Below are 12,509 nucleotides of genomic sequence, written 5' to 3' on the forward strand. Positions count from 1 at the left end.
TATATGTCCAAAAAAAATGGTAGGCTTCTTTGGTATGTGATTATCTTGGGTTTTGAAAAATTATTTTATATGGCAATTTATGCCAAGCAAATATTCTCATTGATCAGAATAAAGCCTGTGTGCAAAAGGATGTGGTGGTTAGGGATTTTTACATATTACTAAGAAAGCTAGTCGGCAGTTGTGACTGCCTTAGTCTACTATTTGTATATGTATATGTATATGTATTGTTGGGTTCATGAGTAAAGAATTATGTCCCATATTGATTCAAGAGATAAAGAAAGAACGATTATTAGATAAGTAAGGCCCGAAACTTAATAACTTAAGTTTTTAGGTCAGAATTAGGTTCCTGACTCATATATTGGGTTCTTTGATGGGTTTTCTCGAGTTGTTTCTCCTTAACAAGTGGTATCAGAGCTTGATTGCGAAATTGGACTGTTCATGGGCACTTGGATCCCAACAAATGGTATCAGAGTTTCAGATTGTGAGTTTGGACTACTGATGGGCATGTGGATTCTTCTCGGAGTTGGACCGGTGAAAATTCTTTTCTTGATCGGGAACCAAAGTGCCAAAGTACTAACGAGTTTGGTTAGTGTTGGACCAGGTGTGCCATGGGTTTGATAGGAAATCCGGTTGGGGTTAGACCACGAAACCAAGGGTTGGCAGGGGTCCAGAATACAGTTTGAATATTGAAGACGAGTTGGGTCCATGATTGGGAGAAGAGATGACCTTAGGTGATAAAGTGGGTTTGCATTGAGTATTAAAATGGATTCGAAAAAGAGTTTGTAAACTTGGGTCTAACATGAGGGATTACTCATGAACAGGGAGATTTGTTAAGTTCATGAATAAAGGCTTATGTGTCACATTAGTTCGAGAAATGGAAAAAGAACACTTAATATGTAAATAAGGGTCCGAAACTTAATAATGACTTATATATTGGGTTTTTTGGTGGGCTCTCTCGAGATGTTTCTCCCTAACAAGTCGTATCAGAGTTTGGTTGCAAAATTGGACTGTTCACATACGCTTGGATCCTGACATGTATTTATATATTTACTTGCACACATTGTGTGTGTGTGTTTGTGTGTGTCATCCTACTTATATATTAGTAGTATAAGTTTTGAGAAGTTTAGAATAAAAAGCTGAGCTTGCCTTGCAAATGTTTAATGCCGTGTGTTTGTACCGTATTTCTTCATATTATTTTCGATACCTAACTTTTCCTTTTGAGAGACTGATATATTTATCTATTTGAAATAAATTTATTTCCTACAAAATCATACCAAAAGTAGATTGATTCGACGATATGGCTGTGAGCAATATTAATTGTGAAGTCCCAAAACTCCTAGGAAAGAAAGGTTATAATTTTTGGAATATGCACATAGAAACCCATCCTGAGGCATATAATTTATACATGTTTGTCGAACAAGAAGTCAATATAGATGCCAATGAAAATACCAAGAGGAAAACAAGCATGGCATTATCTCAAATTCACTAGGCGCTTGATGTCTCAATTTTTTAAAAAATTACAAATGCCAAAACTACAATGTAGGTATGGGATATTTTGCCAAATACATACACAGGATTCAACAGAGTCCAGAAAAATAATTTGATAATGTTAAAGAGGAAATATAAAATCATTACCATGGAAAAATTAGAGACAATTGAATCTTATTTTTTCTGATTAATAGATATCAAGATCAAAATTGAGTTCAATGGTCATGTTTTCATGATGTGATTGTCGAGAAAGTTCTTAATACTTTTCTGATGAACTTTGATCATGTTGTAATCATGCTTTAAGAGACAAAAAATTTATCAATGTTGATATTGAAGAATTGCAAGGTTTGTTAACTATTTCATGAACGGGAAATTAATGAGAACTTGGATGAACATGGAGAAAATGACATAGAAATAAAGGCATTACAAGATAAGACCAAAGAAAAAGTGACATTTCAAATCAATGAAATCAAAACCATAGAAGAAGGACACATAGTGATAGGAGTAATTTTAGAAGTTAGGGTAGAGATATTTTCATTAAAAGCAAAAAGTAATACGAATTCCGATACATAGTAGAAAAATAATAATTATCATAGGTATAATATTCAGTGCCATAAGTTTGGAAAGTTAGGCCATTATAGAAATGAATGTTGGTCTAATAAATTTCATGATTGGAGTGTGCATGCTAAAGTGATTGAAAATAATGGTGAAAAAGGTGAGACTATTTTGTTTTCCACCCCTAGAAGTAAGAAATTCAAAAAAGATATTTGGTTTTTAGGTTCTAACTGTAGCAATCATGTGTGATGATAAGGAAACATTCACTACCTTGGATGAATTCTCTCAAAATTGTTGTTAAATTTGAAAATAATGAAAAAGTACTTGTTGGGTAAAGGAAAAATTGGTAAAATTCTAAACGATGAATCTTCTAATTTTATATCTAATATTTATTTTGTGCTAAACCTTCATCATAACTGATTGAGCTTTAGGTTGTATTTGAGAACAAATATGATTTACATTGTAACTATAAATTGATACTATTCATTATGATCAATTAGGACTTATAGCAAGATTTACATGCATCGTAGTTGTTTGTGGCATGTCACTCTTAATTGTAGCGATTTATCTTATTATAGCTCTATGGCTTTTGACTATAATTAGCTGTGGATAATGAGTTTTGGTCACTTGGTAGGAGTTCCAAATTTTCTTGCTAGAAAGAAAAAAGGTGGATGGGTGACCTCCTATTGCTTTTTCTAATAAGCAATACGGATCTAGTATTTTGGGAAAAAAAATAGCAAGATTCTTTTCTCAAAAGGCAAAGCTAAGAGATATAAATGACCCTTGGAGTTGGTTCATTCAGGTTTGTACTCAATTTGGGTTCCTTCCAATGGAGGTAACAAATATTATATTATTTTATTGATGATTTTATTAGAAAAACTTGGATATATTTTCTGAAAATTGAATCTGATGCATGTGATTTTTTTTCAAAAGTTTTAAATTGTATATCGAGAAACAAAGTGGACACATAATTAAAATCTTAAGAAATGATAGAAGCACTAGATTTATTATCTGTGGTAAGTATTTGGAGAAGAAAACATTAAACATCAATTAACAGCCAGATACACACATTAAGAAAATAGTGTGGCTGAAGAAACAATCATATTTTGATAGATATGGTGAGGTCTGATAGATATGGTGACGTCTACGATGCATACTAAAACTGAACCTAAAGGGTTTTATGCAGAAGTTGTTGCTTGTGTTGTTTATATTTCTATAGGGAAAAAGTATCCTATAAGGTGCAATTTTGGAAAAAATATACAAGCATGGACAAATAAGAAACCAATTGTTACTTATTTGAAATATTTAGTTGTCTTACCTATTCCCATGTTCTAGATCCTATCAAAACTAAATTAAATGATTTGTCAGAGAAATGCATCTTCATTGGTTATGGCAATGAAACAAAGTTTATAAACAGTACAATCCAAACACATGGAAAGTAGTTATTAGTAGAGATGTTACTTTTTGATAAACAATGTGTTAAGAATAGGTCAAAGAAATTGTTAGATTCTACACTAAACCAAGGTTTGCAAAATCAAGATCCTTTATAGGATCGATTTTAGTTTCACAGGATCGATTTTAGTTTCACAAGATCGGATCGTAGGATTGTAAAATCCCACCAAAAACTCCCAAATTAACTAAATTAACTAATTTGAAGTTCATATATAGCTTTGCACAACCTAAAAGATATCAAATAAGTAAATTATTTATAAATATATAGAATTTTTACCTATAGTTTGACGAGAAATAAAGAAGAAGAATATAAACAGTTATTATTTATAATTACAAGTCTTAAAACCAAATGATTTATAATTTACACAACAATAATTTCAAATGTAAGATAATCATCAATCTCCACGAATAATAAAAAGTGATAACTTCCAAATCCAAGATCTCCAACATTAAAATTAACTAGTAAAATGTCATATGCTAAAATAGCACCTTTGTTTTTTTCCATTCATGTTCCTCGCATGATTTTCTAATTGTTTGCTTTCATTCTTTTAACAATTCAGCTATGTGGCTGGCTACAACTAGCAAAACTTTCAAGATATCATTCTCCTAAAATATCTCAAATTTTTTAAAGAAACTAGATTAATTATTTCCGTATCTCAATTATTTTTAGACCTTTTTTGACTTCTAGTAAAATCGAGACTTCTAGTAAAACCAAGACCAACATAGAAGAATAAACACCATTGACAGATTATTAGTGAAACTCAGATCAACATAGAAGAATAAACACCGTTGACACAACTTCATATGCAATTACAATAATATTAAGTAGTACAAGGACAACAAATATTAGAAACAAGCACTAGAATGAAATCCACAACTATATATATTTCAATGTCACAAAATAACCACACAAAAAAAAAAAAAGAAACGGAACCTCAATGAAGTCCATAGCTATATATTTCAATGTCATAGAATAACCACAAAAAAAAAAAAGAAAGAAAAGCAACGGAACCCCAAAATGAAAAGAAAAGGTCCAGACGTCTTGCCTAATCAGAAATAAGAATACAACCCATCTTAATGCTTGATAGTAAAAGCATTTAGTATACATATATAGCTGATAGACATAATTAAACGAAACAATCAAATTAGGGTTACGGGTACTCGCAGTTGTTTTCATTGGACAACTTCTTCTGCCAAAAATTCCTTGAGTTTGGACAAGGATACAAAGACAATTGAGAATTAGAGATGGGAGATTGGCAAAATTTTGTGACATTTTATTGGAATCTAGATGGAGGAGAAGTTTAGAATGGAGATGGGGAAGAACCAAAGAAACTTTCTCTCTCTTCGTCTTTTGTGACTTTATCTCTGTTTGTTTCATTCATTTGTTCTCGAAGCTTGTTTTTGTTGTAACTTTTGTTTTTGAGACAAAAATTGTTGCAAAATTATAATTAAAGATCTAATTCTTTGATAAGTTACAAACCTGCTCCAAATGTTTCCATTTAGTTTCAAAATTTAGCCCCATATTTACAAAATTTTCAAAAATCCGTAGGATAGCAATAGGGTCGTAGGATCATACGATCCTACGTACAATCCTACGATCCCACAAACGATTCTAATGATTCTATGTATATTAAAACAATTTTCGATTCTATGCACGATCTAGATTGATTTTGCTGATCCGAATCGTAGGATCGTACGATCTTACGATCCGGATCGCGATTTTGACAAAACATCTACAATTGTCTTCAAATATAGGAGGAAGTTTTACTAGACAATAAATGAAGCAACACACCAGTGATCCTTTATCTTCTAATATGTATTCTACTCCTATACAATCACCTAATCATGCGCAATGACAACCTTGATTACAAGTCTATTTGGAGGATTATGCCATTGGTAAGGATAATAATTTATCTAATGAGGATGCGCTAAATTTTGCCTTATATGTAGATTTTGATCAGGTAACTTTTGAAAACACTGTCATAGGTGATCATTGGATTCAACCAATGAATGAAAAAAGTCAAGCAATTGAGAAGAATAATATATAGGAGTTGACTACTCTTCCAATTTAACAGAAATCAATCAGAGTCAAATGGGTATGTATACAAGTCCAAATACAAGTCAACTAGAGAACTTGATCGCTTCAAGGCAAGGTAGTTGCTAAATGGCACAAATTAAATGCACATATTGATTATTTCAAAGTTTTTGTTGGTATGATTATCTTCCTTACTGCCAATAATTATTGGAAAATCTTCCAAATGGAGGTGAATTTTTCTTTGTTGAATGGCATTCTTGAAGAAGAAGTATATGTTGAGCAACTTGCTAGATATGTGTGGAAGGGCCAAAAAATAAAGTTTACAAATTGAGGAAAGCATTATATGATTTGAAACGAGCTCCTTGAGCTTAATATATGATTTTTGGGACGGATGGAGTATTTCAAATTCAATCCTAGAAGAGATGTAGTTATTGTGTGCTTATATCAAGTTATTTTTTGAATTTAGAGAGGCTATGATGAGTCATTTTAAAATAAATGACTTGGGATTAATGCCTTACTTTCTTGACATTGAAGTTTCTCAAATAGATGGTGGAGTATTTGTTTCACAAAAGAAATATGTCGGTGATATTCTAGAGAAATTCAAGATGAACACTGCCAAGCCAACAATGTCTCCTGTAGAAGAAAAGTTGAAATTAATAAAAGATTGCATTGGCGAATTTGTTGATGCCACGTAATTCAAAAGATTAATGAGTAGTCTTAGATGCCTAACTTGTATAAGACCTAATATTACTTGTATGTTTGATTGATTAGTAGATTCACGGAATCTCCATCTCAGTTATATTTACAAGTGGTCAAAAAAATTTAAGATATATCTAAAGTATGCAATCTGATGGTATCTTTTATTAACATATTGATGAATATAGATTTATTGAATTTACAAATGGTGATTGGATTGGATGGCGACATGATTCAAAGAAGTACCTCTTAACTATGTATTCTATATAAGAAATGGTGTCCTCTGACTTTGTCAATAGTTGAGGCAGAATATATTACAGCAACGAGTAGCGGCAATCAAGTATCATGGTTAAGAAGAATGCTTGCTTTTATTCGACATGAAAAAGATGATCCTACCATAATAGTTTGCGATAGCAAATTCACAATTCAAGTTGACAAAAAATCCAATTTTTCATCGTTGAAACAAGTACATCAATGTCAAGTATAACTTCATTTGTGAATTGATTCAAGAAGAAAAAATTATCATTGACTATTGTAAGACCGAAGACCAGGTCGCTGATAATTTTATCAAGTCATTTTGAGTTAAGAGTTATTTGTGAAGTTGAAAATAATGTAGGCAATGTCCAAATTTAAAGAACGGGCATTAAGAATTATTTGATACAATAGGAAGACACCAAGTATTCGCGTCAAATTCTGCCAGGCTAGTTAAACAGCATATTAGACTAACCGGCTCTTTGCCCAGTGTGTTTGAACGATAACCCTTGATTTGGAAAACTGAATGAATCCAACATGACAAAAGCGAAAAATCAAGGCTCGATTTTTCCCATTAAAATTTGTACGCAAACTCTCATTTACTGAGGTATTATGTTGCGTACTACTGTTGGCTCGTGGTTTATAATAATCATGATTCCACAGCATAACACCGAAGCTGAATGCTTGAAACCTCTTCTGGTTCAAGTTGTATTGGACCAGGCAATGCATATACACAATCATTCAGGCGTTCCATAGCAAACAAACAACAGCTTAATTGCCTTGCGATTAGGTCAATCCAAAACCTCTTTAGAAGTATCCATAATGTATCCAAATGGTTAAACATATAATCAGTTTCAGTATGTAACGCTTAACTGCACAACATAAATGTTGATATAGAACATGTAATACATCCACTACTTGAGTTTAAACTGATATTGGTAAATCAAAGTTTGATGAAATACATCCACCACTTGTTAAAAAAAAGGTGCTCGTATTGAGAAACACTAGCGGAATAAAATATAAACAAACGGTAAATTCCAGCAATTGAGTATCAAACTTTACACCACATTGTTCAAAGTGGTAGGGATAATAAATAACTGCTTTAGTATTTGATCACAATGTAACATAGAACATGAATTTATTCTAATATTCCCACCAATTTTAATGTGTCAAAATCAGTACAGATCTTAAACTTGTTGATTCTCCTCTCAATGTTTAGCAAAAACAAACATGAATTCAATACTGCGTACCTAATTTTATGCGATTTGGTAGCGATAACATTATGTATCTTCTCATGACCTGCAGATAAGGCATTCAAAGTTGTAAAGAAACTATACAAAAATGTCATGAGCAGAGGATATTTGTCAAACATCATTATCGCCTCCTGATCCATGCAAGTCGACCAGCCATCACCTTCATCTGGCAAAGACTCTATAAAATGTGTTGCGCCTTGGTGTCTAGTTTACTGTTCATTAAGCTATCAAATGACCTCTCTCAGTTCATAAATAGTTTGTTAAACAAAATGTTGAAATTGTTAATTGTAAAGTTCATGTTATGCTAAACATGACGTGTCCTAATCTCCTAGTCCTGTATGATTGTAATTATTGCTCATGTGCCAAACAGGAAGCTGTTCCAAAAAGCTATCCTCCACGTCCAATAATCAATCAAATAAAAATCCCCATATTTTGCTAAACTTAAAGCATTGTAGAAATACATCCTTCAAAAGGTATCCAGATGTCCCCAAGGGCTATACCACACACATATATCAAACAGCTCAAATGAAGATTGTAGGAGCTCAATGGATGCAGCCCAGCCACTAACAACCACTTAAATACTTCCTGGTAAACTAAGAATGATACCACTTGTAGCTGAGACTCAATAACCACTACAATCTAATGATTACATCGTATCCCAGTAGCTTAATTACTCCAAAGATTAAATTTTCCAACCTTAAAATAGCAAAAGTATCCATAATTACTAGGACCACTAATTTCATCCTGAAGCTAAAAGATGTTTCTCATCTGTTAAAGCACCTCTAACCAAAATATGAAAAGGATACCATCTTGGACTGGTTTAGAAAGGATGTAAAGTTGCCACCAGAAGCTGGACTGTTTTTTTATTTGCCAATTATGTTGAACCTAACCAGTGATATTATCCCGACAACAATAACAACATTAAACTTATCAGATATCAAAAAACTTGATAAAGAGACACGCCAAGCAACTTAAAAGCACTACCCTAATGTATGCCACTTCTTTCCAAAGCAAACCCCAACAGGAAGAAAAAACTCAAACCCCTCCCACAATCAACCACAAAACCTCCACTAAAAGGGCAAACACTCCTTCAAAGCGAAGTATAAATGGGGATAGACTAACCACTTGAAGAGTTCCAAGTGTGGACCTCCTCATTTCACCAAAGTTTGTGAATCACTTAGAATAGAATTTCCAGAACAAGATTATTGTCCCAAAGGATGCTAAGGTTTTCGTCCATAGGATCTCTCTATTATATTTTCCATTGTCCATCTTTCTTGTTGATTACTTATTGGCTATTATTCACCACTGAATTTAACTTCCATTCACAAACTAAAATCAAACAACATTATGACCAGACCTAGTGTGCCACTCATGTGTAAACTCACATACTTTCAAAGAAGTCGTTCAAGATGACAGAAAATTCAACTATCCGTGTTGAACTTATAAAATTCAAGTATGACTATAACCATTATTGCTGAAGAACACCTAACAAGGTACTGCTCTTTAAAATATTCTCCCATGCAAACAGGGTTTTGACTTACATTTTTTTTATACACAAGCTTCAGGTATTTACTCCAGTGACATATTTATGCTTTAATTTTTTAGTAAAGAAAATCTATTTAAGTCAATGGTGTCAGAAAGAAACGAACTTAGTAACATAATTTCCAATAACTAATAGAGGTCAATTTAATTGTATAAAATTTTGAAAGAAATAAAAGGAAATAAGTAACTACCATCATCCACTTCTGTCAATATAAACAAGAAAAATACATAGGTTGAGATACACATGTTATTCCTAATCCTGAAAGTGATAACAACAGAAGCAATTTCTCCATTTTTTGTGGTGGAGGAAATTTAAAAACATTCACAAAAATCACCAAAGATGTAAAGCATAAAAATATACAATTAGCAGTCTTAGTACAGACAACTAAACTGCCACATGCAGTGACTTCAAATCATGTACCCGGGTGTTGTTCATTTCCCACTCTCATCACCTGGGTGGATGAGAATGAGGAACTGGTTTAGGGAGTGAAAATACCAATTCATGCAAAGCAGTCTTAAAGACATACAACAAGAAACGTTAACAATCCAATACTATCGTTTTCTATCCTCACCCTACCAAGTTTGATAAATCTAATTCTGCGAAGTTATCTTGTGAAAACAAGAAGCTCAATCCAGATTAAGAGATCACTAGTAGTTTTATCCAGTTAAAAAGAACACAAAATCAGTATTGAAATTTAACACTCATCATATAAATTTGAATTGATTTCTGTTTTTCTTTATCCAGTAACAGTATTTTCTGAATTTTGTAATTTTACAATGTAAAACATCTTTAATTATGCGGATTAACTATTTCCCCAAATTCTTCAGGAGTCACCTATTTCTAAAAACTCATAATTGTCTTTTTCTACTTAACAAAAAATCTCGATGGCTCATACATGTTACATAATGGTTCAAATACTCCCTGAATGCTATTATTAATTGACAAGATTCTAACAATCTCTCAATCCACGGTATGAGGTAAAGTCAATGCCACTCACATATCTTAGTCCCAGAAGCAAATTGTTGCATGCTTCCCCAAAATTCAAGAACGTTTTACTTAGCATAGAGCACAATATTAATTGAACAATTAGGTATGCAACTTCCAGCTGTAGTAAAGAGATGTAAACGCCAAGAAAAAATCACTAAAATATCCCCAAAAAAAGAGTTTAACAATATACACAACCTTTAAACCTTTAAGCATATAACTGTACAATGCAGACAAGGCGAAAACCTTTAAAACTACCTTCTCCCAGAAATCAGCTTAACTAACCAAGTCATCAAAGGGCTATGGAGAAGAAAAACTGACCAAAACATGGAAAAATATCCCTGTTGTATGAAAAAAAATTGTATCCATGCTCAAAGAGAATTGAATAATGAGCATCTAAAATGAAGGAAAGTTTTGCTTAAAATGATATAAAAGGGACAGGAAATGTTAAAGAAACAACTAATGAGTGCAAGGAGCACTCATTCATTGTTACCGAATCTCTTAGCAATGATAGGCCGAACATCATCAGTGTCAACCAGTGTTTCAAGGAATGGAAGTAGTGACATTAGTGCGGAGTCTGAGGGGTCATCAAACCAACTCTTGATGGGAATTCCATTATTGACTTGCAAGCGGAATACCTGCAAAACATCAAAGGATAAGCATTATAAATAATCAAGTAACTGTTGAGATCCCATAAGTTTGTTTATGACTGTTATTCAAACAAGCAGACTCAATTCGGTACTTGCCCCTCAAAAACTGGAACATAACTGAATTACGCAACCATTTGGCATTTAAATACATGCACAATATAGACTTAACAAGGTAAAAAAATGACATATTTTAGTAATCTACAGATTTAAAATCATAAGAATTCCCCAAAACATACAAGTATAGTGACCACACGAATTGACACAACAATGGAACACTAATTACCTGAGGAGAATTATCAATTATGACAACTTTTGCTAGATCAACACCTAAAACAGTTAAGTCTTTAGTATAACTTCCATCATAGAAGATGCAGGATTCGCGGTAAGCTCGTCTAGAGATAAGCTTGCCATCTGGATCCAATATATCCAAAAGCTGCTTCGCATAGATGCTCTGACTAGCTGTGAAAACTACAATTTCAAACATCTCAGAAACTCTCTCCAGGAATGTCCGCAGGTGAGGCCTCTGTTTCACATACACTGTATGCTCTTTCATATTGAAAAACACTGGAAAGGTGAAATCAGCATCATCACTGTGTTCCAATGTTGAATGCACTAGGGTTTCTGTCCACAAAAAACTGATGTCACCCAACTGTAAGGGCAAAGATCTGAGTACATAAACCAAAAGAACTGGACTGAAACTAAAAGTAAGACTCATTGATCAAGGTTAGTTTTTCATTCCTGCATTTTTTTTCTAAGCTCAGCAGGCTCAAGAAATTCTCTTACCATCCAAGTCAAGAACAAGAGTAACAGATTTTGTTTTCTTGCTATCCTTAGGCAGTATTGTTGGCCGCAAATCTGAAGCCAAATCTGGCAAGTCAGGTATATTCCTTATAAACATGTGTGGATCAAATGAATCTGGTTGATCCACATCTGAGTAAATATTAATATCAGATTCCTGGTTGCACGATCTCAATTGATGGATAGCAAGATACAAGCTCGAATCAGAAGAATCTATTGTAGCATCTTCACATGTTCTGATATCATGAATATAGCCACTTTCCATAGCATTCTTAAGATAAGGCATTACCATGGTTTCCTCAGTCAAATCAAAAGAATTAAGTGGTTCTTCACATTTGTAATCAGGCAAGAACTTAGTGTCTGTACTATCATTAAAGACTGAGTTGCCATCAACTGGTAGCCCAGAAAAAATCATGTCAGATATAAAGAAATCTGATATGCTGCAGGTCTGGTATTCACATGAACCTTTACTGCTATCATCACTATCTTCTGTCTCCAACTGTGGCACATACAGGTTGTTGTTCCCTGGAAGGATTGGTAGCAAGGTTAAGATTTTTTTTTTTAACTAAATAAGATAATATTATAATTAGATAAAACCAATAAACAGAGATTATCTTTTATGTCTATAGGCTTCTGCATAACAGATTCTATTCCAAAAGTTATAAGGATTTAATTTGATGACTCGAGGAAAAACATACACATATCAAACAGATGAGAATTTCAACTCCCGTGAGAGTTGTAGCATAAGCAATTTAACCAGAATATCAAATGCTGATACTTTGTCTCCGTGTGATAGTAAAATC

The 12,509-nt window shown here is 33.1% G+C and overlaps 1 protein-coding gene across 1 annotated transcript; it reads right to left on the minus strand.

Moving 5' to 3' along the window:
- Positions 1-9,453: 9,453 nt before the first annotated feature.
- Positions 9,454-12,231, minus strand: LOC113756988 (CTD small phosphatase-like protein 2; the record flags this gene model as incomplete). The annotated part of the gene is made up of 3 exons (XM_027300415.1): positions 9,454-10,896; positions 11,192-11,529; positions 11,692-12,231. Coding segments are annotated over 3 exons (1,037 nt in total), but the record flags the coding sequence as incomplete, so codon positions are not given.
- Positions 12,232-12,509: the final 278 nt, after the last annotated feature.

This window comes from Coffea eugenioides, unplaced genomic scaffold (assembly GCF_003713205.1).
Source record: "Coffea eugenioides isolate CCC68of unplaced genomic scaffold, Ceug_1.0 ScVebR1_2585;HRSCAF=3638, whole genome shotgun sequence".
In the NCBI taxonomy this organism is placed as follows: domain Eukaryota; kingdom Viridiplantae; phylum Streptophyta; class Magnoliopsida; order Gentianales; family Rubiaceae; genus Coffea; species Coffea eugenioides.